The sequence below is a fragment of the Bos grunniens genome, chromosome 8 (assembly GCF_055505025.1).
Source record: "Bos grunniens cultivar Pamir isolate PY7600 chromosome 8, Bosgru_T2T1.0, whole genome shotgun sequence".
NCBI classification, from domain to species: Eukaryota; Metazoa; Chordata; class Mammalia; order Artiodactyla; family Bovidae; genus Bos; species Bos grunniens.
The window spans coordinates 110,767,486-110,794,905 of record NC_141172.1 but is presented as its reverse complement, the minus strand read 5'-3'; the positions used below and the strand labels follow the sequence as shown (position 1 = coordinate 110,794,905).

Sequence of the window (27,420 nt, the reverse complement as noted above, 5' to 3'; positions counted from 1 at the left end):
GGGCAGGACTCAGCGTGGAGACAGGGAGGACTCAGCGTGGAGCGGGGCAGGACTCAACGTGGAGCGCGGGCAGGACTCAGCATGGAGACAGGGAGGACTCAGTGTGAAGCAGGGGAAGGACTCAGCGTGGAGACGGGGAGGACTCAGCGTGGAGCGGGGGCAGGACTCTGTGGAGACAGGGAGGACTCAGCGTGGAGCGGGGGCAGGACTCAGCGTGGAGCGGGGGCAGGACTCAGCGTGGAGCGCGGGCAGGACTCAGCGTGGAGACGGAGAGGACTCAGCGTGGAGCGGGGGCAGGACTCAGCGTGGAGACGGGGAGGACTCAGCGTGGAGCGGGGGCAGGACTCAGCGTGGAGACGGGGAGGACTCAGCGTGGAGACGGGGAGGACTCAGCGTGGAGATGGGGAGGACTCCGCATGGAGCGGGGGCAGGACTCAGCATAGAGACGGGGCAGGACTCAGCGTGGAGCGGGGGCAGGACTCTGTAGAGACAGGGAGGACTCAGCGTGGAGCGGGGGCAGGACTCAGCGTGGAGACAGGGAGGACTCAGCGTGGAGACGGGGAGGACTCAGCGTGGAGACGGGGAGGACTCAGCGTGGAGCGGGGGCAGGACTCAGCGTGGAGACGGGGAGGACTCAGCGTGGAGCGGGGGCGGAACTCAGCGTGGAGACGGGGAGGACTCCGCGTGGAGCGGGGGCAGGACTCCGCATGGAGACGGGGAGGACTCCGCGTGGAGACCGGGAGGACTCCCCGTGGAGCGGGGGCAGGACTCAGCATAGAGACGGGGCAGGACTCAGCGTGGAGTGGGGGCAGGACTCAGTGTGGAGAGGGGGTAGGACTCAAGAATCTGGGGCCCAGCACATGCCCCTCAGGATCAGAGAGATCAGCAAGCGCCACCATCCTACCCCCTCACCCCACCAACGTGAAGCAACTGTAGGGCTGTGGCCTTTCCAGCACAAGAGACGCTGCGTCCATGCAGGCAAGTCCACCGTGAGCCTGGCCCCAGCTGCCAGTCACACAGCAGCCCCCAGTGTGGGAGCCCCTCTCCCTGGAACACCCTGCACAGCCCCCAGGCGGGGGCTAAGACGGCCCTGAGCCAGGCCTGGTGGGCTTGCTCCCCTCTCCAAGACGGGTTTAGGCCTGGACACACAGTCACGCATGAAAAGGTGACAAAGGGACTTCCAGGAAAGGCTTTCATTACAAACCAAGGGTGCTGTGGAGTCTGGATGTGATGGCTGGAACCTCTGCAGCCACCTTTCAGTCATGACGCGGAAAGCAGTGACAGGCGGACACGGCAGAGGAGAAACATGCAGAGTCACTGGGCCCTCGATTTGATGAAGACCCTGAATTAACCAACCCCGGGGAGCTGTATTCCCCAACCTGTTTCAGCAGACAATAAAACCTCCTATCTAAGTCACTTCTTATGTCCTGCAGCCAACTGCGTTCTCACCGACACACCCAGGATGCCCCTCTGAGACGACGCCATCAGGGGTGCCTTCAGGGAAGGGCAGCCCCCCTTTGAGCCGGACACCCGAGCGGGTCCCCACTTTCCCAGTGAGTGACCACGAGTTACTGCATCTCTCTAAGGCCTGGCTTTCTCTCCTGTGTCTCATTTGTAAGACAGATATCAAAGAATCTGCCCCCAAGGCTATGAGGATTCAACAAGACGAACCCCTAAAAAGCACCACCCCTGCCCCCAGCTCTGCTCTGCCTTCAGGGACCCAGGGGGAGGGACAGGGGGCGCTGTCTTCTGGGCCCAGGGAGGGGCCTCAGGACTGTCTTGGGAACGCAACTCGGCAGGACACCCCAGGCCCATCGCTGCCTTCAGAAGGGGGAAGAAAGGGTCCCACCGCCCCCACCCCCGCCCCGGGGTCACAGGGCAGGAGGGCTACCCGCTGCGTGCCACGCCCCGGCCCACGACGGCCTGAGACCCAGCAAGGCTGGTGGCTCCCACACCCGTGAAGGACTCTGCCCCCCAGGAGCGCTCTGGCTCCACAGGTTTTGAGAGTGGCCTCCTGGAAACCAGAGTCCCCATGTTTAGGAAATGCACGCACAGCAGCAGGTGCCAGCAAAGGTGAGGAGCCCGAGGTCATTTTCGACGTGTCTGCAGTTCATTTCAAGCAGGCCTGATACTGCAGGAAGAAGAGCGAGAAGGGCTTCCCTCTGTGGCACCAAAAGCCAGCCCCTCCTCGTGGACAGAAACCGTGTCTGACACCCACCGACGCGGTGTGATCTCCAAACAGACTCCAAACAGGGAAGGCTGTGAGGGCGGATTTAAGGTCTTTGGCCGAGATGGGCGAGAAGATAACAGGTGTTTCTGTCCCATTGAGGAGCCACGAGCAAGGTGCTGGAGAGACAGGCTCTCTGTACCTTCCACTTTTAACTTGGGGGCTCCGGGAGCCGGCCCTCCTCCCCGCTGGCCACACGCGGAGCCCAGGAAGCTGAGGGAAGGGGGGTCGTGGGTGAGGAGGCGGGGAGCCTGGGCTGCACCCTGAGCCTCTGTCCCTGGGCAGTGAGCTGGCCTTGGGTGTGGGCACAGCAGACAGGGCTGAGGGGAGCGATTCCCCATCGGCGTGGGCTGCGGCCTCCTACAGCATGTTTTAAACCTGCACTAGAGGTTTCTGGAAGCACACCATGTCCTTGAAGCCTGTTCTCTTCCTCCCAGGAAGTGCTCCCCTGGGCACCGGCCCTCAGGCCTGTATGCAGGTGACGCCAGCCGCCCTTCCGCCCTGCGGAAGCTAGTTCTTCCCACAGCCGGGGAAAGCCCTAGAACCCGGGCGTGAGCACGCGCAGACCCAAATCGGCGGGCACCACCTTGGGGTCCCAGTACCCATGGAGCACCCCCTCCAGGCCTCCCTGGGGCTCTGCTAATGATTACAAATGGCAGAGAGCCTCCAATTTAATTGCAAAAGGTAATGATGCAGTGAGCATAAGATTAGATTCACCGCAGAAGGCAATATCCTCAAACAATAAGGACAAAAATTGAGGAGCTGGGTGTGAAGATGGCTGGAATCGATAGGAAGGTTTCGGTATTAAATACTCCAGCCCCGGGGTCGCAAAGTGGTATCGACAGAACTGCTGACAGCAGATAAAAAAAGGGGAGAGAAACGAAATTGGTCCCTGCAGAAAATCAGTTACAGATTAATCACCCTACCGTAAAAGCATTTTGAGACGACGGAGGGTCTGAAGAGCTGTTCACACTTTGATGACTGAACAGGCCCACAAAGTGGGGGCCCCAGAGCAGTGGACTCCTAACACCCCCCCGGGCGTCGCCTGCCGGGGGGCGGTGGCCGCTCGGTCACTCCGCGCATCCCCGGACCAGGGCTGGTGTCCTGCCCAGCGCTGCCGTGAGGCCTGGCACCCTCACAGGACAGCCATGTCCCTTTCTGGGCTCAAGGGTGGTCTCAGGGAAGAGCCAGCCCCCTGAGCGTAGGCGGGGGCAGGGAGCAGGAGGGGGCACCCTGGACTCTGGTCTGGATGCCCTGCCGAGTACCCTGGAAGGCGGAGGGATGGGGGGACTGTGGAGGCGTCGACCTGGACTCGGGGCCCACAGGGCCACGCCGGGAGCCAGCTCCCCTCAGGTTCCCGTTGGGCCTCAGTTTGGGTGAAATCTGCTTTCTGCTCCAGGATAAAGAGATGTCTTATTTTTTTCTTAATTTTAATAAAGACAGTGCTTTCCTGAAGGATTATGACCGTGCTGGGGAAACCAGCTGACTCCTAACTTCCCACTGAAGCCTGTGAGAAGTCCTTCCGGTCGTGCGGTTTCTGTATGTGGACAGGTCACTCCACACTGGGACGAGTCTGACTTCTAGGCCGTGTGTCGATAACGACCCATCACTACACATGCGACCTCAACCCAGAAGGGAAGACATGAGGCAAGAGAGCTGAGCACGCGTCCCAGGCACTGACGGACAGAAGGTGAACATGGCCCCTGAATGGGTCTCCCGGAGGCGCGCCTCTCACACGCCGGGGGGCGGCAGCGGGGCCCCAGGCATGGGGGGCATTAGAGCCGTTGTCGTGTCAAAGTGCTTCACCTTCTCTCCAGAGTTGCGGCTTCGACAAACAAATGCACTGAAATTATGAATCCATGTCAAACAAGACATTTGATAAGAGGACATTTTAAGGAATCATATATGAAAAAATACCTACCAATGGGTAGAATATTTAGTCTCTAAAAGACACACTCTTTGAGGTGAGGAGTATGTGAAAGCCAGACTGGTTCCCAAGAAGCCTGGCGCGTAGCACTGAGCAGGTCTGGGGGTGAACGGGCCGTCGGGGGAGACGCCGCCTTCTGGTCGGGACCCTGTAGCAGAGCTGCCCCCGAGCCGCAGGGCGAGACCTCAGGGGACACACGGGCGCCTGACAGGGCAGGACGATGGCCACGGCCACCCAGATGGAAAAGCGGACGCGCCCGACAGCCACACCCTGAGACGCTGACAGGCCAGCGGGTCACGGTCAACAGTTATTTTCACGACCAGGAAACCTTTGTGTCATGAATGCTCCTCTCTGAAAGGAGGAGCATGTATTTAACCAAATACATGTTGGAAACCCTTCATTAAAAAGATTCACACTTGAAACAGAAGACTACGATTCAGGGCAAATTACAGCCAAAGGGGAGAGTTTTGTCAACATCCAGGTTCCTTGTCATATTTGCACCTGGCCCTGAGACCAGAATCGGAATCTTTTTGCCTGAAAGAGACAGTCAGTCATCTGAATGACAATGATCCAGTCCGTTTCTTAGTGATTTCAAAATCAGTGTCAAGATTCTAAACATGTATGAACCGAGGAGTGTATTCTGAACTCGCCTGAAGGGTCTAATCAGGAAGACAGAGGACAGAAACCTCGTGGCTTGAGTTACTCACCATGGCCTGGCTGGAGCTTTCCTGCAAGTCCCACAGCAGGATGTGATTGTCGGCCAGCGAGATGACCCTCTTCCCGTCTCCCGCGGGCTCCCAGGCGACGCTGTGGGAAGGAGGGAGCCCAGAGTTACGAGGTGCCCACCCCGAGGCCCGGAGCTCGGACACATGGCCCTCAGCTAGGCCCGGCCCAGCCCCCGTCAGCAGGGGGAGGCAGCGTGACCTGGGGCAGTGACCCGGCGCAGCTACCATGCTCCTGAGGCCTGAGTGCCCACATCCCTCCCCAGGGTTCACTGAGGTCGGGAGGATGGGCCCCTGTGATGGGGTAAGTGCCCTGGTGTGGACTGACACCAGTTCCCAGGCTCCCTGTCTCTGTGTGCATATGTCTCTGTCTCTCTACTTCTCTCTTCCTGTACATCTCCGTCTCTATATCTCCGTCTCTCTCTGCGTCCCCGTCTCTCTCCGCGTCCCCGCCTCTCTCCGCGTCTGCGTCTCCATCTCTATATCTCCGTCTCTCTCTGCGTCTCCGTCTCTCCGTGTCTCTGTCTCTCTCTCCGTCTCTCTCCGCGTCTCCGTCTCTCCCTGTGTCTCCGTCTCTCCCTGTGTCTCCGTCTCTCTCTCCGCCTCTCTCTCCGTCTCTCTCTGCGTCCTCGTCTCCCTCTCCCCATCTCCGTCTCTCTCTGTGTCTCCGTCTCTCCCTGTGTCTCTGTCTCTCTGTGTCTCCGTCTCTCTCTGAGTCTCGGTCTCTATCTCTCTCTCTCTCTCCACATCTGCGTCTCTCTCCACATCTGCGTCTCTCTCCGCCTCTCCGTCTCTCTCCATCTCCGCGTCTCTCTCTGCGTCTCCGTCTCTGCGTCTGCGTCTCTCCGACCCCATCTCTCTCCGCGTCTCCGTCTCTCTCTCCGTCTCCATCTCTCTCTGCGTCCCCGTCTCTCTCCGCGTCCCCGTCTCTCTCCGCGTCCCCGTCTCTCTCCGCGTCCCCGTCTCTCTCCGCGTCCCCGTCTCTCTCCGCGTCTGCGTCTCCATCTCTATATCTGCGTCTCTCTCCGCCTCTGCGTCTCTCTCCGCCTCTCCGTCTCTCTCCATCTCCGCGTCTCTCTCTGCGTCTCCGTCTCTGCGTCTGCGTCTCTCCGTCTCCATCTCTCTCCGCGTCTCCATCTCTCTCTTACTGTCTGGTGAACAGCGGCCACCTGCCAGTTGGGAAAAGAGCCCGCTCAGCCCCTGACCTGCCCACACCCTGACCCCAGCTCTCCAGCCCCGGGAACTGTGAGCAGTCCAGCCGTAGGTTTCATCAGGGCACCTGAGCTGAGGCACTGCTGACGCCTTCTCCCAGGACCTGAGGCACAGACAGCTGACAGACCCTGGCCGCTGAGATGCTGGGCGGCCTGCTGGGGGCTGGGTCTGAAGGGGCCCAGGTGGGTGGTGCCCACATCTTCCACTGCCCCCTCCTGGGAGGGCAAAGCTGACAGCCCTGGTCACCCGCCAGGCCCGAGACGGCAGACCACGTCCTTCTGTCTCAGCCCACGTGAGCCAGGGTTTCCTGTCACCTGCAGCCAAAGCCGTCTTAACTGACGAATGCGTATCTGAACAACCAACAAGATAAAAATCACATCGCCCATGTGATAAAACCATGAAGAGGCTGAGAATTTTTCAGTGTGACCACAGGGATTTCTGTCTTCCCTAATGAAATTCTTCCGAGCTTATGAAGAGAGCTTCATTTCACATCCTCCCACACGTGACCACTGTAGACACTGATGGAGACCCTCACGGCTTCTCTTCCACACAGAACACGATACTGACCGACCGGGGGCACCTCCCTAGTACGACCCCTCAAGACTGTCAATGAGCTGTTACAACTTTTATCACAACAGTGCCTGCTGCTCGGTCACTCAGTCAGGTCCAAATCTGTGCGACCCCATGAACTGCAGCCCGCCAGGCTCCTCTGTCCATGGGACTCTCCAGGCAAGAAGACTGGAGTGAGTAGCCATTCTTTTCTCCAGGGGACCTTCCCCACCCAGGGGTTGAACCAGAGTTTCCCACATTGCAGGCGGATTCTTTACCGCTGTGCCCCCTGGGCAGCCCATCTGCATGACCAGAGATGCCCAAAGTAGAAAAGCAGAAGGAAAACACAGGTACCTCAGAAAACCGACATGAATCACGTCAATAACAGTTTGTTAACTTCCTGTGAAAGAGACGAGACTAAGGAGAAAGCCACCAACTGTCCTGGGAGGGGGAGAGAGCCCGTGCGCTGGAAACCTGGGCTCTGTCTAACCCAGGTGTGAGGCCTCGGGGAGGGCACGGAAGGACAGGGAGACATGCCGATCCAGGTCTGGGACACGTTCTCACTGCTGCCACAGCCCCGGCTCCCACACAGGGCCTGCAGAGAGGCCCCAAACAGACGGGAAAGGGGCCGGCACCCGGCATGTTTGGGGGAGGCTGTGGTCGGGACCTGTGTCTGCCAAGCCTGACATGATGGGTGACTCGGGACAGCTCACTGTTGAAAACTGTAAGAAGAAACCAAACCCCACAGGAGCACACACAGAGGGGACGACTCAAAGGCGCATCAAGGAAAACCAGGACTGAGGATCAGAAGGTAAAACGAGCGCACTTTTCAAGCCACTGAGCAGGGCGACCGCGGTCCTGACGTGTGGACCGTCCCGCATGGTCACAACTGAGGAAACACGCCCCGCACCCTCGCCTCCTCCTGCCAGCCTCACCCGGCTCCCGGCCCCCACCTTCCCACTGCACTCCTCCTGCCAGTCTCACCTGGCTCCCGGCCCCCACCTTCCCACTGCGCTCCTCCTGCCAGCCTCACCCGGCTCCCGGCCCCCACCTTCCCACTGTGCTCCTCCCAGGCGTCTCCCTTTTGTCCTACAACTTCTGCCCCCATGGAAGCAACAAACCCAGGGTGTGTGTGTGTCCGTCTCCAGACAGTCGGCACGGCCAGGCGATCGGGGTCCTTGCTAAAAAAGAGCGGGCCTGAGGTGCACACAGACAGGACTGTCCCCAGAGGAGACGCCCCCTCTCACTCGGGCCCAGCCGCTGAGCACAGTTGCTGTTTACTGTCCACCCGGGGGTGACGCATCTGACAGTACGTGCAGTGGGTTTACAGGGAGCAAGCCCTGTGATCGAGAAAGGCGGGAATAAGCAGGGCATGCGAAGTGCAATAAAAAAGGAAATTCTACTGCATCACACATCATCACCAGGGAACCAGCGCTATAAACATAGGAAAATGACCCAGAGTTTCTGCCACACTTGCTGCTCCAAACTAGGGTGTTTATTTCTTTGTTCATAAAAGTCACCCACATCTCTGCTTTTTCACTCTCTCTCCATAGGTGTGAGCGACTAAAGCTGTATTAACAAGTCAGGAGCCAGACAGCACCACCTAACGTGTGTACACTGCACCCCCCCATTATCACTGAGAGACAAACACGAGGAAAGGGCCGTCTCTGCAAATAAACCCAAGCGAGAGAAACAAAAGCTCTCTGTGCAGTTAACAAGGCCAGGATAGCAGGAGCAAGGGTCCTGATCTCACAGGCCGGCCGCACGTGATCAAACAAAACACACTTCTCTTCCTCAGACAAGTGGTTCCAAAATGAGTGACTCACACGCTAGGTTTCGACGCCTGGGCTAAGGACACTCTGTGGACGCTGAGAAACTCTTAAAACGACCTCCGTGGAAGATTACTTTGGTGGCGGTTTAGTCGCTAAGTCGTGTCTAACTCTTGCGACCCCACGGACTGAAGCCCGCCAGGCTCCTCTGTCTGTGGGGTTCTCCAGGCAAGAATACTGCAGTGGGTTGCCCTTTCCTTCTCCAGGGGATCTTCCTGACCCAAGGATTGAACATGGGTCTCCTGCACTGCAGGCAGATTCATTACCAGCTGAGCTACGATTACTTTTAGTCCACATCATTTACCTCTTCAACCTACCCCCTGAAGCCCCTTCTGGCAGGCAGGAGGGCTGTCGGGCCAGCACAGCTGCTAGAAGGATAGAGACCACCGAATACGAGACACGTGAGACGGCAGTTACCACGCGCCACGGAGCTGAAGACAGAGCGCACGAGAGCTAGGCGAGGACCACTGCTCCAGTGGTGCTCCGAAACCCTCCTGTTTGTTACTTTACTGAAAACGGGAAAACCTTCAATAAGAAACACATCTATTAAGTCACTGGTGACTGTATCAGTGGTTACCAGCCAAGTTTTGAAAACCTTTTACAAGAAGAATGTAATACATTATTTCCTCAATTTATATATCTCTCTCTAAAAATACACAGATTTGGCAACCTGATGAATTCTTCCTGCTCAAAAATTCACAGCAGAATGTAAGTTAGCTTTTCATAAATGCTATAAAGATTTTTTTTTCAAAAAAGACCACTTTAAGAGTTACACCATTAAGTCAGGAAGCCCCCGTTGATCAAATCTATGGATGCGAGGTTTCCTGTTGCTGTGACATGCGGACACTTGTAGTGACATGAAGATGCATGCCCAGCCAGGGACCCCTTCCTGAGAACAGAGGCGTGTGTGGCTCTGGGCACCAGTGAGTTACTTATTGAAGGTCTGTGTTTATTCTAACGCCGCTTGCCTGCACAGACTTACTGGTCCATCACCCACGTGCAGGGCTCAACAGAAAGACACCCTCACACTGAGAGTCCAGCCACGGACGGTGTGCGGGTGGGAAGACCTGCCCTCCCCAGAAGCCCCCTGGGTGGGCTTGTCTGAGGCCCCATCACAACACAGGGTGGACATGGAGCCGATGGACACCACCCCCTGGGGCTCCTGTCCTGTCCTCCTCCCGCAGGGTGGCTCTGACAACCATCCCGTTTGACGTGGAGACGTTGGCCACAGGGAAAGGGGAGGGCGTCTTTACGCTGCCCTGTGAGATCACCAACTGTTCTTCCCTGTACAAAGTAAGGGCCGTGAGGCTTCCCAGGGGCGCTAGTGGTGAAGAACTGCTGCCGATGCAGGAGACACAGAGACTCAGGTTCAGTCCCTCAGCCAGGAAATCCCCTGGAGGGCGGCATGGCAACCCATGTGAGTATTCCTGACTGGAGAACCCCATGGACAGAGGAGCCTGGTGGGCTACAGTCCATGGGGCCACAGAGTCGGACACGACTGAAGTGACTTAATACACACACACAGGCATCTTTCCAGGCTTCTCTCAAAGCTCAGAGACCACTCCAGCAGGAGAGCAACTTCTCAGCTCCAGTTCATAAGCTTTACACCTAAGGACTCCAGGTGGGGTGAGAGAGGAAGCACACACGCGGATCTTATAAAAACCCACTAAGTCTCCCATGATGATGCTGTCGTAACCACAGAGACCTTTCCACCCTCACTGACAGCAGAGTCACACCATCAGCTTTCTGAAAACTTCAAACATCTTCTCTACTTATCCTCTGGGACAGCTTTGGAAGATATTAAGGATGGCTTAGAATTCACTGTGTGTAACATTCACCTGAACCAAAGCAAACCCCTCCATTACGTGGACTGAAACGAGAACCACAAAACCAGAGGTGAGGCCCCATCCCTTCTTCTGGCCAAGCCACCGCAAGTGCTCAGGGACATGCCCAAGCTTCTCTTCTTGTGTTTGCCTCCACGCTCAACCCCAACACCCGCCTTTCTCCTCCTCCTATGAGGCCAGTAACGTGGACACCACCTTCCGGGATCCCCGACCCCTCAGCCGGGCTGGCATGTCAGTGTGACATTTACCTCCACCTACACTGAAGAGGGAACTTCCCCTAAAAGCTGGCACAGAAAGAAAAGGCCAGTGGTCCCCCATCGACGGCCAGGAGCATCTGGGAGGACCTGAGGGAGACCCAGCATGACCCTGGGGTGAGGCTCCCCAGCCGTCTCGGCCCCTCCACTCAAGGGAGAAGCAGGGTGTATGGGAAGGGGGCTGCAGCCAACTGTCATAACCGTATTCCATCCCCAAAGCTGCTGGGCTCTGATCTCAGTGACGCCTCCTTTAAGCAGATGCTCACCACCCACGGGACCCCATGATCTGTGTGCCTGCCCCCTGTACATCACCTGGGAAGCAGCCCTGCTCCCACCACCTGGACTCTGCTCCCCGGGTCGGCGGGGGGACGGGCCCACAGCTGAAGTGCACCCCCTCAGCAGCCCGAGAGCCTCTCCAGCATTGGGAGGAGACGCAGGGCCGAGTCACCCGTGGAGGCTACTCAGCGCTCCAGCCAATGGCGACCGTGATACTGCCAAGACCTCATGGGAGCCGGCGAAGGAGACCGCCACCCCTTCCTGCTCTTGCCTGCCGTGTTCCCAAACACCTCCCCCTCACGAGGCTGCAAGAGACACTGGGGTGAACAGAGAACAGGTGGGCTGCAGGAGCCCGGGGAACTCGGTGGGTCTGTGGTGGTTCCCGCTTATGGGGTCGCTGTGAGAAACTCAAGAGGTGATGTGCGTAAACCCTGCCCCCCAGGGCCAAATCAGGACTCAGCGTCGTCACTGTGGCCCCAATTCGCTCCCTCTCTCCCCACAGCACCAGGCGCTGTCCTTGGTGCTGAATTCTCCCCCTTTTCTCCTGCAGCACCAGGAGCTGTCATTGGTGCTGAATTCTCCCCCTTTTCTCCCGCAGCACCAGGGGCTGTCCTTGGTGCTGAATTCGCCCCTCTCCCACAGCACCCGAGCAGCTGCGCTCCAGGCGCTGTCCTTGGTGCTGAGGTCCCCTCCATGAAAGCAACTCAGCCTACACAGAAAGCCACGCAAGTATGAGCGCAGTGGAGCACCAGGGAGCAGCGACGGCTGCGATAAAAGATGAAATCGTGCAAAACGACAGAAAGGCCTGAGTGGGGGTGAGCAGGGGTCATCTGGAGAGAACCATTAGGAAGAGCCTCTCTGAGGAGGCAACAGTGAGCCCACGGGAGACTAGGGCTGCAGGTCCCCAGGCAGTCCTCCAGGCGACGTCAGGACCTGTGTCCCCACGGGCAGGAGTCAGGCCCCGAAGGGTCTGGGGGGCACGTTACACCAGCCCCTTCACTTCCTCACTTACAGACAATACCACAAATCCAGGGGCCCCGCCACAACCAGAAACGTCACCTCCTTTGCAGGAATGGAGACCTGCTCTAGAGAAACTGGTGACTTTCCAGTCACCCTACCACCACCTGGGACAGGTGAGCACAAGAAACCAGGCCCACATGCAACACGTCAGCACTCGGTCCCCCATGTAGCAGCATATGCCCACCAAGCACACAGAGTCACAGGCCCTCTAGAATGTCCCCCCTCAGCTCTGGCCAGTCCCTGGAGGGGCCTCAGGACACGAGCATCAGCCGCCAGGCACTGCCCAACCATGACTGTTGCGGTGGAGACATGGGGGCCGTCCGCCCAGAGTCTCGGCTGCTTGGGACAGAACAAGCTCAGTGGCCCTGAGGACAGGAGCCCACGCCTCGGCCGGTGAACAGAGCCACGCTCTGAGGCCCTGGGACTGTGCTGTGCTCCTGCACGCCCCCACGGGCAGCAGTGGCTGACGGTCAGGACGGCTGGGAGCCCCACTCTGAGATCAGCTCTCAGCACAGATAACAAGTCAGAAGAGAAAACACGGGAACGGAACCACCGCCTGCCGCACGTGACCACCAGCAGCATCCCTCACCCCCACAGCTCTCCAGACTCAAGTTTGTGTGTTAGGAGGAAACTGACTGGACTGAAGACACTTCAGAGAAGGTGCAGCCGCCCCACGTGCCAGCGAGGGCACCGAGACGGGGCCCACACACACCCCAGGCACAGCCCCTGCCTCCACAATGCTGACACAGTGCTGCCCGGCCAGCAGCTGCCCCTGGGTGCTGGGCAGGGGAGCAGAGACGCGGGTGCTCACAGACTGTTCAGAGTCAGCTCACAGCAGCCCAAGGCTGCAGACCCAGAGGTGCTTCCACGAGGATGCGTCCACGGGCTGTCCATCCCCCTGGGTCCTCCTCGAGCAGGACCACACACACATGTGCAAACACTTCCTGGGGAGATGGGGCTGTTGACGGGGCTGCCGTCTGAGACGCACCTCCAAACAGCTCCGTGTGGGGTGCAGGGCGGCTCTGCCTTGGAGGACAGGACAGGCCCTCACACCTCTGTTGCACAGTCGGCTCATCCCCTGGGCAGGAGAGACCTGCGCAGCCTAGTACGCGCTGACACCCCTCCCCCACCCCCAGGCTGACAGGCCTCCCACCCCCAGATGGGGAGACGGTGGAAACCAGGATCAGCCCCAGCTCCAGACGTCACCTCCTCAGAGACCCCCTCGCCAATTCATGAGTGTCTCTTCCCTTGAGGCCCATGCACAGGGCTCATGACTGCAGCCTGCGCCCCGCCCGCCCGCCTGGGTCTCGGGTAGATGTTGACACCACGTCCCCCCAGAGACAGCCTGACTCCTGGAGGACAGGTCCCCAGCCCCATCACCCTGGAGCAAGGCAGGGTGTGCAACGGGTGCCTAATAGTCACCTGCTGGACTAGATGCGTTTAATTGGCGGGGGTGGCTGAGAAGGGACTGTGCATGCACACGCACACTCGGGAGTGCTACTGTATCAAGGACAACAACTCCTGTTGTAACATGCACACTCATCACAAGGGCACGTTCCCTCAGTCGCGTCTAGGAAACATGGCTTCTTGAGGGGAGAGCTGGGCGTGTTCTGAGGTCGGTCTGTGTGTCACCCCAGAGGCACAGCCACCCCGTCACCACGGACACGGGCAGCCACACGCCAGGGAGCCTGAGGGAGATGGTGGCGTCTCTCTGTCCTGACCCTGCGTGGGACATTTGGGGAAATAAATTCGGGACAAAGCCTCCAAGGGCTTGGGACACAGCGTGACCCGCGCAGGGGCGTCCACGGGGTCCCCAGAAGGTGACAGCACAAGCCTTCGGCCCAAGGCGACAGGTCAGTTTACGCACAGGATGGCTGGGTAGACGTGCACTTGTGAGGCAGAAAGCACTGGAGTGCTTCAGGGCTGGCCGGCGCCCGACCGTCCTCCCGGCAGGTACCAGCAGGACTGACGTTAGCGGGAGAGGCCCGGGACACAGCTCCGCTCAGAGTGTGTACAGCAGGGCCCTCGGAGATGCGTCATCTGGAGAACAACTGGCACTAAACAGAGCGAAGGCAAGCTGCTGGCGTCCCCTCTGCACAGAGTGGCCTCTGCAGGGGGACACGGGGCGAGGCCTACCAGGCAGTGCTGCCGCGGGCCGCAGGCTCCAGGTGACAGAGCAGCTCCAGGGCGTGTGCGGGGCTTGCAGCATCCTCGGGGGAGTCCTGGCCGCCGGGCTCCAGCTCCAAGGGCATCCTCCACACAGCAGCGCAGGTCACCACTTTGCTGTCTGCGGCTGCGGGACAGGAAGAGGGAGACGTCAGCAAAGCATGCTGCCCCCCAGCCTGCACCCCTGCCCCGAGAAACCGGACCAGCCACGCAGCTCAAGCCCCTGATCCCCTGCTCCCACATCATCCTTCTGCCGAAGAAAATTTAATTTCCTCAAAATCGATCTCCTCCTGTTCTTCTTCAATAGTTCTTCAAACAAGGGAGGGAGATGGGGCGGAGGGGGGGTTGTGCAGCTAAAGCTATAATCACTGCGAGTGCAGAGGCCCGCATCAAACACATTTTTCCTGGAAGCCCCGCGAGGCACCAGACTCGAGGGTGGGGGAGCACGTGTGCAGCGCTCACACATATGTGTTAAATGGTGTCAGTGGGGGTGCAGACCCCCGGTCCACTGAAGCCGTGAGCGCGGGCCGGGGGCCACAGGCCAAGCCCTGGCAGAGAGCAGCGTGGGGCCCGACCTTGACGCAAGACCCCTGTGTGGACAGAGAGGAGGGTCCCCTCTGCAAGGAGCACGCCAGCTCCAGGTTTATGCCCTCTAAACAAGTCCTCTTTTGTGAACAGATTTTTGCAGTGAGACACAAAATAAGATGAAAAGACACAAATGAGACAAAAGAAACAGATTTAACATTATATGATTAAAAGCTGAACCACAAACTCCTAAATATAAACTCTTCCAAAATTTGCTGCTTGGTTCTGAACAGCACATGTGCTAAACACCTTCCCCTTTAAAAACGGTCTTTAATAAATGGTAATAAAACAATGAATAGGCTTCAACATTAAACAGTAATTGGTATCAAGTGAAAAATATGAAATAATTGTAGAAAACAACACCCCGTGAGCAGTAATTCCTACACAAAAATTAAGGCGGGGGGTGGGAGGACCTTACCACACATTAGCAAATGTCCCACTTCTCACTACATGCGCCGGCCCTTCAATCTAAACACCAAACGAATCAACCAAGAACCCCACAGCAGTAACCACACGGGAAACGCCTGCCCCCCGGGTGCTGTTATCACAACACCATTATCACCCACGACCAAACGGTCAGCAGGAGGATCAGGACTTCACCCACGTCTCTCTGATCCCAGTCTCAGCACTCTGTTCATGTACCTGACTGGGTCTGACAGAGCAGGGAATTGCAGCTTAAAGAATCATGGATGTTACATACAAATTCTATGTAAACACATCCACTTTTAACCATGCCAAGTAGAACATGACAGTTTCTGTCTATGAGCGAAATGGATTTTTTCTGCTGAGATTTTAAGTTCCACAGTCTCATTGCAGAGCCCCTGGGGTTGTCAATGGAACTCCTGAAAAGAGAAAAACTAACTGAAGAGACAGTTGGTAACTCTGAGTTGGAAGGCAGCAGCAAATGCCCAAAACATCCACCCAGCAGAGGCACAGATTATTTTAATCTTCCTAAATGACAGAAAAACAAAGTTCTACCCTGAAAAGTGATGGGACTAGTGACCTGAGAACAAAACACTGGCTGTGCGCACGAGCAGTGCGCCGCATGTGACGGCAGGCGACGCGGCAGCAACAACTGGTGCGCGGGGGGACCGGCTAGTGCTGGGCTCCCGGCGGACAGCTCCCTCTGGGGCTCTGCTCCGGTCGGGAAGGTAGCCCTTCCCACAGCTGCCTGCTCACCCAGCAAACATGACTGCTGGGGGTGAGACATTATGCGCTTCCCCCTTGAGAAGAGGAAGGAGACAAGAATACTGTGCCACCACCTCTAGTTAACGTCCCACGGGAGGTCTTAACTACTTCAACGTGACAAGAAAAAAACTGCAAGAACAAGAAAAGAGTAACAGAACCATTATTTGCTAATGATTATATGTGTAAAAACTTAGAATCTACACACACAGACGGTAGAAATACAAAGGGAAATCAGCAAAACTGCTAGACACAAAGATGATGTATAAAATTCAACTGGTATCTATAGAGAAACAAAGATTTTTAAAAACGAAATTTGAAAAACTATTAATGAGGGGCACACCATGTTCATGGATGGGAAACTTCTCACTGTAAAGAGCCCTGAACCCTCAAAGTCCTAGTTGGCTTTTTTTTTTTTTTTTTTTTTTGGAAGAAATGCTAAAACTGACACAGAAATGTGAAGTACCCAGATGGCCAAGGCAGTCATGCAGAAGAACAAACTGGATGGTTTACAATCTGGTATTAATTTACTGCTGATACCCAGTTAGATAAATAGCCCAGAGAAAGCAAATGGAATCCAGAAATAGATTTCACAGAGACGGTCACCTGATTTAAAACAAAATGACAGAATGATACTTAACTGCAGTGGACAAAGGGTGGTCTTTTCAGTAAAAGATGCTGATCAGTTATGTATCCATGTGAAAAAAAAAAAAAAATGAGCTGCATTCTACTTCACAACATATCCAAAAACTAACTCCAGGTAGACTGGAGATTGAAATGAGTAAGACAGAACCATACAAATCTTTCTACAATACACAGTAGAATATCCTAAATGTGGAATTAGCAAAGACTTCTTAATGAGGCATAAAAACCACAAATGACAAAGAAAAAGACTGATAACAGGCTACTTCATAATTAAGAACTTCATTCACCAAAAGTCATTGGACTTTATCAAAATTTAAAACTGCCGCTCTTGGAAAGACTCAGCTTTAAAAATAGAGCAGAACTTGGAGACAATATTCGAACACATATATCTGTATCCTGATAAAGGGCTTGTATCTAATACATGTAAAGAATTTCTACAACTTAATAATCAGACAAGTAACCCAATTTTCAAAAGCAGGCAGAAGACTGAATCAGACATTTCACAAAAGAAAACATTTGAATGGTCAATAAGCACCAAAAAAGATGCTCAACATCAACAGTAATTGCACAACAAAACCAAAGCAAGATAGACTACATAACTGACAGGTGGCTAAAATTCAATGTAAAGGCAACTGTACCCTCAAGTGTTGCTGGAAAGAGTGTAAAATAACTCAAACGTTCTGGAAAACGTTTTGGCAGTTGAAAGTCCATGTACCAGGGGACCCAGGAACCCTACTCTCAGGAGACGCTGTTGGGAAGCGTGGCTTGTTGGTAACAGGCTTTGTGACCACTCTCTGACCCCAGTAGTTAAATCTGGCCCCAAAGCGAGAGCAGCCTGCTGGTGGTAGGTGACTGCCAGAAGCCAGGGGGCAGCAATTATCGTTAACAACCAACCAGGCCAAGGTACCAGCCAAGGAAGGCCAACTGGCCGACAGACAACAGGAGACGTCCCCCAAGGAACGGAACAGATGGCCCTCCACCCCTGTATCACTGCCCCCGCCCCCGCCAACACACACACACGCGCGCGCGCGTGCGTTCACACAAATGCCAAGGGAAACAGGAGTGAATGAGCAGGAGGCTGAGGGGAGTCACTCCACTGAAGTCATAATCCTTTACCCAGGCCTGGGCTGGGCCGGTTTCAGACACAGGACCCACTGATGGAAACATGGCCCGAGGCCCCGCAATCAGGGCCCCGCAGCACCAGGCAGGAGTGTAACAAGGCACCCCCACCCCCACTGGCCTCCAGGGACCTCCTGCTGCTGCTCACATGCCGGGCAGAGCGCGACAACCTGGCAGCTCAAGGTTCACTGAACCCAAAGCATCCCATGTCCCCGTCAGACTGGGGCACTGGGGGGCCAGGCAATAAATGGACAAAGCCAGGCCACAGCAGATGTGCCAGCCCTGCAGACCCACCCAGAGAGGCCGTTTCCACGGGGCGGACATACAGCAGGAGGGAAAAGGCCCACCTCTCCGTGGCCTTTGGGGTCAGCGGGTGGAAGCCTCAGAAAGTGTCCCTCTCCCTGTCAGAGGCAGTGGAGACATGGGCCTACTTTAACGGTTAAAGGCATGTAGGGCCGGGGTGTTATGGACAATAGCCACAGAGCAGCTGCACTCGGCGGGCTAGGAAGAGGACAGGCGCACCCTGCCCCTCCTCGCCGTGTGCACTTGAGGCTGGAGGCCAACGGTCTAGCCAGAAGCCCAGAGGAGAAGACTGGGAGACTGACACACGGAGCCCAGTCAGACCAGACGCAGCCCCCGTGGATGCAAAACATGATCAAACGGTTGCGTAACACGAGGTCCAGATCTTTGCAAATCCAGGCGAGGTGCTGAAGGGAGGAGATGCCCTCCCTGCAGGGGAGTCAAAGGAAGCTGCTGGGAACAGAAGCAACCTGACCTGTGCCCTCAGGAAGCTGTGGGCACGTGGAAGTGGACACAGAGGCGCTCTGAGCAGGATCGCAGGCCCGGGGCCCTCGGGGCGTGGGGCATGGCCAACACTGCCATGTGGGACACAACGAGCTGAACTAACGCCAAGAGCAATGAGGGCTGAGCCTCCGAGGACCAGACCGGGAAGGGCCCGGGGGACCAGTCGGGCGGGTGGAGGGCCTGCTCCAGACCAGGGATGGAGGCCAGCGATTCTGAAACCGGACCGCATCTGGCAGGAAGAATTCCATCAATACGAGGCGAGTCCGAAGCCCCTTACTGAAAGACAAACACCAGAACCATCCTGAGGAAGACCAGAAAGCCACCGGGAGGCGCCTGCTGACATCACCCGCCCGAGGGATGTGCAGGGCTGCAGAGTACTGTCAGGGTGTGCTCTTGGTCCAAGGAATATGGTAGGCATTATCGAAACTCTCCAAGGCATCAGAAGCAGATGAAATGGAAGGCAAACAGCCCTAACTGAGAAGCGCTGGAGGTGTGCCCACCGAGACACGCAAATGGGCTCTGAGGCTCTGAGGGTTTCCACATCTGTATGGATCTCAACTGAGCATTCAACACACATCCACCAGCTATCAAAGAACCCAAGGTGCTTTTAAGAAGGAAAACCTGATCTTTAGAAGGAAGATGCTGTAACGACCACCGAGGCGTTCTTCTTTTATCTCTGTTTTCAAAGCTACCCTGAAGTCAGGCCCCGCAGTGTAACTGCCAGAGTTACTGCTCTACTCCGGTGACCGGGAGCCCCCTACCCCACACCACATGGACAGGGCCACCTCCTATGAGCCCGGTCTTCACCGCAGGTTCAGACCCACAGACGATCCAGTGCAGGCAACTCCCCACCATGCCCCACATTCTCAGATGAGGAGACCGAGGCCCAGGGACCCAAGTGTCCACCCCCGGCTCATGGGGCTCATTCACACCAGTCCAAAGCCAGCTGAAGCCTCCTGGCTTGGGAACAGCCTGGCACTCTGAAAGGGAAAACGTGCGCTGTGAGCTGTGTCTAGAAGGCCCATCTGACGCTGGCCTGACTGTTACGTGTAACATTCGATCTGAAGGCACTTAGATAAAAAGGCAATCAGGCAAATGGATGTGAGAGCGCATCGAGGGTGCCAAGTGCACCCACGCCAGGCGCGGACCACGGTGGGGAGCAGCAGTCCAGGCTTCGCGGACTCGGAGGAGATTAGCGCCTCTGTAAGCCTGAGCAAAGCCCGGCCGGGGATAGTCTGATCCACAGCCGCGGGGGAGGAGGCTTCCGTGGGGCGTGGTGACTCGGAATCTCAGGCTATTTTCAGAGACTTCTGCCGGCTGACACGGGCTGAGCAAGATTGATGAGGTGGGATCCAGCTGAGCTGGTGTAACCCGGCTGGCCCACCAGCACCCAGGGAGGTGCCCGCCATGCCTCCCCACCAGCCCTGGCCTTCAGGTGCTGCAGGAGCCTGCAGTGAGAAACAAAGGGCAGCCAGGTGTCTCCCCATCGGTGGGAGCCCTGCACCCCGAGATGCCTGAGGGTGGGCCGGGCGATGCCTTGGCATCTGCCCCAGTGGTGGGAGCCCTGCACCCCGAGATGCCTGAGGGTGGGCAGGCAGTGCCTCGGCAGGAGCAGGGTGGGGGGACGGGCCATGAGCGCTGGCGGGCACAGGGAGGAAGCGTGGCAGCCCTGGGCTCCGGCTGTGCAGAGGAGACAGGAGGTGGGCCAGGTCCTCCAGCGCCTGGTGGGTGTGACCGCAGACTCAGGACTGACCAGGTGGGACCTGCCCTGAGCCCCCACGATGGAGTCATTGCCCCTCACTCGGCTCCTGAGACAGTTCACAGGCCAGGGCCCTGCCTTCCAGGAAACCTGGGTTCCACTGAGGAACGACCCCATAGCAGCACCCCAAGAACATCCTGTAGGTTTTCCCCCGGAAAGCCAACCACTCCCAGGGCAGCGGCGGCAGGAGGAAAGGGCCCTGTGAGAGCTGACACGGTCCCTGCCCAGCACATCACACCCCATCTCACCGTCAGACCCACACATGGAGGCCTGGGCCCCCTCTCAGAGGGCCGGCAGGCACTGCGTGCAGACTCCAGACGGTACAACGGGAAGGGAGCAGGGTCCCCACCCTTCCAGGGACAGCACAGCCAGTGGGGCAGGAAGCGGGGCATCCCCTTCCCCTCGGAACACTGTGGGGTGGGGGAACAGAGCACGTCTGGGGGCCCCTGTGTGCGGAGCTCCTTCACGCCCATGCTAAACCCACAGGGAACCTGCAAGGCAGCAGAAGGTTCCAGGAGGTGGCTCCCCGAGCCGGTGAGGCCGGTGTCCAGCGTGCTGCTGTCCCTGACGCGAGGCGGCGCGGGCACACGGCGACCTCCGAGAGGACTACCAGCAGCCGGCCCATAGCCACAGGGCGGGCGGCTCCTGACCCCCAGTGCATCGTCCTGGTGCCCCTCCCACAGCCACCGACCCAGGCGGGGGGCTGCCTTTCTCGGGGGCCCACCAGAGGATGGGGCTGCTTTTAAAGGAGATGCAGAGGCAACGGGAAGGGCCTGAGAAGGGCCCACACGCCCACAAAGCTGGGATGCCGCCTTCCATGTGCTCCCGTCTCAGCTCCGGAGGCGCCAGCCGCAGCCTGCTCCGTGACGACCACGCAGCTGCCCGGGCACCTCCCAGGGCTTCCCGGTGGAGGGGTCTGGGTGCTGCGGGGGGACAGGCTCTGCAAGGGGTCCCATGAGTGGTGTGGTGCCAGGTGTCTGGGGAGCTTCACCCCCAAGTGGGCCAGAACCCTCATCCCTCCGGGACCCCGCTGCCTCCAGCTGGCAGCGACCTTTCTGTGGCCTCCCAGCCCAGAGCCCCGGCTGCCCACCCCAGCCGGCCTGCTGGCCCTTCCTCAGCCCTGTGTCATCCCGACACCCAGCCAGGTGGAACCAACCGACCCCAAAGGCACAGGTGCACACCCATGATCTCACTCACCCCAGAGCTCCAGCCAAGCCCTGCGCGCCCAGCTCTGCTGAGACCACCCTCATCCTTACTCCTGAGACCCCTAGGGACGTTCACAGTCGTAGCTGGACTCCATGCAGCTCCAGCACTGTCCTGACTCCCCGAGTCTGTCTGGCAGCACGTGCTGAGCAACCACAAGGATACACCCAGGCCACCCGCCTCTCGCCCCGCAGCCCTAATGCTGGCGCCCAGCAGAGAGCAGGCCAGGGCCAGCCAGGGCCCCTCCTGACCGCCGACCCTGCAGCTCTTCGGAGCAGGGCTGCTCCAAGGCCTCGCCCTCCAGCAGGCACACTGCAGACCCCAGAGAGCTCTGCCCTTCTCTGACCTGACTTCCTGCAGACGCAGCTCCTTTCAGGCACCCACGCCCCACAGCTGCGGCCGCATGTCTGGCCCAGTGCCCCGAGGCCTGCCGCCCAGGGGCTCCTCCTTGGTTGGGCCCTGACACCTGACTGCAAACGTGCACCATCGGAGCCCACAGACGGCCATGGCTGCGGCACTGGCTCCTGGCGGGTGCGCGCGCTGCCGGGTGGGGATGGAGCCAGCTGGCTCGGGTTGCCGTTGCCCAGGGAACGGCCACTGAAGCGTGTGCCCTTCACAGGCGCGGGGAACCCCACTGGTGCCCATTACTGCTCTCGGGGTGATGGGGCTGGCGCCAGTTCAGAAGCCTGACTCTGCACACGGACACGCAGGCTCATCTTGGAGCCTGACGAGTGGACACAGCGTCCCTCACCTGTCCAGCAAAGCGCAGAGCAGAGAGGAGCCACTCTGGGCCACGCGCTCATGAAACCACCCCTGCCAGCTAGAAATGAGCGCACAGCCCTGGAACGACAGACACTGGAAATGCTCCTCCTTCCTTCCTCTCTTTATTTTGCTCTCTTTATTTTACTGAGAACGGCTCAAAGCGCAGGACGTGAAGGGGGGATTCTGAAACACAGAAGTAAGAGACCAACTTAAACCACGTCTGTGTGCTCATCAGTCTTTTGTAAACGAACAGGGTCACTGTTTGGAAATTCTGGATCTTTCCATGAAACACACACACACACACACACACGTTACTTGGAAGGTTTGATAGCATTTTACATACTTACAGTACTTTCTCCTGAACAAGCTGCAAGTGCTCAGATCTTTGCAAAGTCCAAAGGCAGCTGAAGTTAGTCACACCGTGCGATTTTCATGCTGAAAAGCTCCTGACGGGGAGGGCTGAGAATGGGGCGGGTGCGGGAGTGTCTGCGTGGTGGACCCAGGTAACACTCCCTGCTGACACCTGACCTGACCCTCCTCCCCTGCGAGAGGTGACAAGGTGGGAAAGGGCTGGGTGGACGGATCCGAGTCCGCAGACGTGGTCACGGGAGACAGGCCTGCCCGCCCCCTCCGCTCACCTGCCCCCTCCGCTCACGTGTGTCATCCAGGCTGCCCCTTCGCCCCGCCCCCTCAAGGCTCCTCCCCCCCCGCCCTGCCCTCTCCTAGGTCTCCAGGCTCCTCCCCCCGCCCCGCCCCGCCCCCTCCGCGGTCTCCAGGCTCCTCCCCCAAACCCCCACCGCGTCCCGCATCTCCCCAGCGCTGCTCTCAGGAGTGTGGGTCCTTCCTTGAGCGGGGAGCCACCAAGAGAGCTGAGTAAAAGCGCCGCCTGTCTTCCCGAGAGCAGAGGACGACCAGGAAGGTCCTCCCAAGGGGACGAGCTCCGCTCTGTCTCCTCCCCCGGCCCCGCCCAGGCCGCCGGCCTCCACGCTGCATGTCACCTGCACCCCACGGCCACTCCAGAGACCGTTCTTGTCCCTCCCCCGCAGCGGTTCCTCTGAAACCCTGGACACGTGGCCTCTGGGGTGGAACCACAGGACCCCGCCGGCTCCCAGGGGACCTGCCAGTGTCCTCCCAACCCAGGGCTTTGTCCTCCCATCACCTCCGACGCGAGTAGAGAAATCTCCAAGGTGAGTTAGACAGTGAAGAGCTGAAGGAGCCGCAGGTGGAGAGGGCCCCATGTGACCCGGATTCCTCACTGGAAAAGCAGGCCTTCTCCAACTGCTCTTTGACCTCTGCTAAGTGACACAGAGGTCCCCTAAAACACAGACCATGACCTCACCCCCAAACAAAAAGGGAGCTCATACACTAAATCTGAAGCAGACTTGGGGACCCTTCAGGAGTTTCAGAAATCTTCATTTAAGTTACCAACTCCTCTGAAAATAGACGATGGTGAAACAGCAAACGTTACGGCTGGGAAAAGGTCTGCTAGGGTGTTTGGGAAGCCCTTCTGCCTCTCTGACCAGCAGCATCAAGCAGATGACAGCCATCAGTGATGCAGGGACACTACTGTGAAAAACCAAAGTGCTCCCGTTACAAAGCCAGGCCGTGGCCAGGCTCTCGGAAGAAGAGATGCTGGCTGGGAATGTCGCTAAGCAACAGGGCCCGCCTCGCGCTCCCCCCACCCTCCTCGGCTCCTCGTGTCACTCCTGGACACTCGGCCACGTCCAGGTGGCAGACACTTGAGTCTAAACGGAAGGTCCCAGGGGCAATCCTCACCATCTCGGAGAACCGCCTCCGCTGAAACTGGGTCAGACGCTGCAGGACGGCGGAGACACACCCCGCCTCGGAGCCTGACCTCTAAAAGCAGACTCGTCTTACTCCAAACACACAACAGCGGGCCCTGCGCTTGCGGAAGGTCTACTGGGAGGGGGCGCTTCTCAAAGGAGGGCCCAGGGCCTTCCACCAGCCCTCCTCTCACAGGAAGCGAGTGGCTGCAGGGGGCACTCACAGAACGCAGCCTGGATGTCCCTCGAGGCCACCTTGTCCCCAGGCCTGGACGTGGATGGGCAGCAGCCACCCTGCCGCGGCCAGAGCGCTCCCCCCGCCCCCCACCATCTCCCGGATCAGACGCTGTCTTCCACGCCCAGGATTCCCACCCAGGCTCACTCTCTGCAGCGCTCACTGCCCGCGGGGCTCTTCCCAGGACAGAACTGTCTATTCCATCTCCCCACCAGCTGGCGAGGGAGGCTGGAGCCAGGCCCCTGCCACCGTCCTCCCTGGCCTCTGGGCCCCCACTTTCTGCCTCCCTTCTCAGCCACCCTGAGGCCACTCCCGCGTTCTATCTGGCTTTAAACAAAGGACGCCAGCCTCAGAATGTCCCTTCCTTCTGTGTGGACAGGGGGAAGGAGAGTTGACACGACCCAGATGCCCGGGTACACCTCCACAACCAACAGCAGGAACCTGGGGTGGATACGGAGGCCTGGGAGGAGGGCGAGGGCTGAGGGAGCCCTGGGTGCTAACGCCCTAGCCGGGATGCCGAGGGTCATAAGGAAGAACCTCTGCGTTCCAACACACGTTCATCACTGAAAAGATGCTGCCTCCAGGCTTCAGTTATCCGTAATGGCCCATCTCCGGGAACGCTGCTCCCAGGTAATGAGCATGAAGTGAGCTTGGTTTAGCTCACAGGAATTCTCTTGACCACCTGTGAACAGCTCCAGGAGGAAGAAATTCACACATTCCTCCGGGGGCCCAAAGGGAAGGAGGAAGCATCTGACTTTACTCCATCCCCTTTTAGTATCAAAGCAGCAGGAATTCTGACTCTAGCAAGATGGCTCCTTGGGGGGCACAAGCCCTACCATCTTCTGTCTGCTGGCTTTCTGTGTAAAGCCGCTATCCTCTGCCCCACCAGCTCGTCTCTCCATTATCAGCCTGTCGTGCAGCAAGCAGAGCGAGCATGGACTCGTAACAGCGGGGCACGGAACCAGCCCTCCGCCCTCACCGCAGGCCGGCACCGCAGGCAGGCACCGCAGGCTGGCACCGCAGGCCCAGGGCTGGTCCCAACCTGGGCCAGCGCCTCGGCTTTCAACCCGCAGAGATGCCCATGGCACCTCCTTTTCAGCAGCAGCGCACCCGCCTCCCTGTAGCCCGCTGGCCGGACGCAGGACACGCTTCCCTGTCCAATGCTGAACCCGAACCGCTCCTCGTCCAGGCTCCCCAGCGTCCCACCCCCACAATCAGGGCCAAGGCCAGGGTGCTCCTGACACGGGGCATCACACACACCAGAGGCCCCGGCTGGCATGTCCGGCGTCTGCCCCACAGCTGGGTGCGGACGAGGGAAGGCTGTGAGGGCCTGTTCTCCTCAAGCTCTGGACATGCAGAGCAAGCAGCAGCTGGACAAACACCCATGGGATGGACGGATGCGTGCGCCTCCCTCCCCCGCAGCGTGGCCCACCGTCCTGAGAGCCGAGCCTGCCGGGCCCTCCAGAACCCAGGCCACTAGCATCCCGCCCACACGGCAGCCCGGCTGCTTCCCGCACCCTGGACTCTTACACGCTGCCCAGCTCAGGCCCTCAGCAGGCCCTGGAGCAGGAGTCTCCCAGATCTGTGCACACGTTTGACACGCGCACACACACACACTGTCCCCTCTCCTGCAGGCACTCAAACTGCCCCTCGTCATGGAGCAGCCTGCCCCGCAGCCAAGCCCAGCCTCACAGGGCCCAGGCCTCTCTTGCTGCACCTCCCGACACTCTCCTCCACAGGGTCTGTGTTTACACGCGCATGTGAGCCAGTACCCACCCCAAGGTCTAGACTCAGGCTGGCGGGCAGAAACGGCCCAGGACAAAGCCAAGTGGTCATCATCACGTCACATCAGAGACGCAAAACCCGTCTTTAAACGCAGAAGGATACAAAGCGACGGCCCTTACAGTGAAGGTGCTTTTTGTCACTAATACGTGTTGTGGGGTGGGGGGGGGGGGGAAGGGGGGGCTGGTTAGACTGCGATTGGAAAGTCAGACGTTCCCAGGGACCCGGAACACAATCAAGAGAGAACTGCCCCTAAGCCAGGGTAACAGCAGTCCACTCCGGCTGACGCTTCTGGGAGTGTTTCCTAAAGGGTGTTAATTCTGACTTGGGCTTCGAGACATACGCTGCCACTTGGCTGTCCGTGCTGAATCTGGCCCCAGGGTTTGCCCAGGAGGAAGGTGATGGGGGGCAAGGGCGAAGCAGGCCCAGGGAAGGTGGGGACAGAAAGGGGACAAGACACAGGGGCAGAACACCCATGTCTCCCGTCCTTCTGTGACCAGCCAGGCTAAAGGCCACAGGACCACATGTGTCTGTTTCTGCCACAAGAGGGACACAGAGGAAGCCCGTCTCATCCCCTCACGCGACAGGCCAGGCCAAGAGCAGGGGCTCCACAGGGAAGCACCCAGGCCTGGGGAACCTCTCCACCCTCGCGGAGCCAGCCCTCCGCTTTCCAGTCAGGACGGAAAAGAGACCTGACCTTCAGCTTCTCTCGAGCTCCCGAGACTCCCCGGCTTTGATGAGGGTGCTCGGTGGCCCTGAACCCAGTCTCCACATCGAGGACTGAGCGCCCGCCGGGTGTGAGCGCCAGTGCCCGCAGCGGTGGGGACGGCTGGGGCGGGGGGGCGCAGCTCAGGGAGAGCTCACGGTCATACCCAGCCTCACCACACAGACACTTGGAGGTCAAGAATTCAATTTTTTTGTAATTAGGATTCACATGGAGGCAAAATGGGATGGATCTTATGTGAGCAGTGCACAGTTCATTACATACCTGAATGCCTTCTCTGTATCTGAGTCTGCTGGGCCCTGAATATTTATCATTTATAACCTTTCTGCTTTCAAAGGGGAGCTAGGAAAGATAGCTGCTTGCTAAATGCATTATGATATAGATCAAAATAATACTATAAAAAAGGTATATTTTTAAGTTTTACCCAAGTATTTACAATGTAACTTCCGTTAAGACAATAGGTTTAAAAATCACCAGCTGCACTCGGGCAGCTTCTGCCAAGATGATGACCCTAGTGGGGAGAGACGGAAGCAATGCCTATTTCGTCATAACAGGTTACCAGACTCCCCGCCAAGTTCCTGTGCTGAAATCCCAGCCCCCAGTGCAAAGGTGTCAGGAGGGGGCCCTCTGGGAGATGTCGGGTCATGAGTGGAGCCGCGTGACGCGGCTGGTGCTCCTGAAAGAGACCGTGTGCCCCTTCACCCCAAGGGCGTGCCCCTTCACCCCGAGAGCACTGTCAGGGGATGACGAAGCCGGTCCTCACCGGCTGGGTTCCACTCGAAGATGATAAATCACCTCCTTCTTAAG

At 58.2% G+C, this 27,420-nt stretch overlaps 1 protein-coding gene across 7 annotated transcripts in view; it reads right to left on the bottom strand.

Annotated features, from left to right (window-relative positions):
- EIPR1 (EARP complex and GARP complex interacting protein 1) overlaps positions 1–27,420 on the bottom strand; it is a 66,769-nt gene that overhangs the window by 11,207 nt on the left and 28,142 nt on the right. For 5 of the 7 annotated variants that reach the window (XM_086414049.1, XM_086414054.1, XM_086414048.1 and 2 more), the window contains 2 exons: positions 13,997–14,153; positions 4,862–4,961 (listed from right to left, as the gene is read on the bottom strand). In XM_086414049.1, coding sequence (XP_086270175.1) covers positions 4,862–4,961; positions 13,997–14,153 — 257 coding nt within the window. Of the gene's footprint in view, positions 1–4,861; positions 4,962–13,996; positions 14,154–22,435; positions 22,781–27,420 lie in introns of those variants that run through there. The other 2 variants (XM_086414055.1, XM_086414053.1) reach the window with 2 other exon arrangements.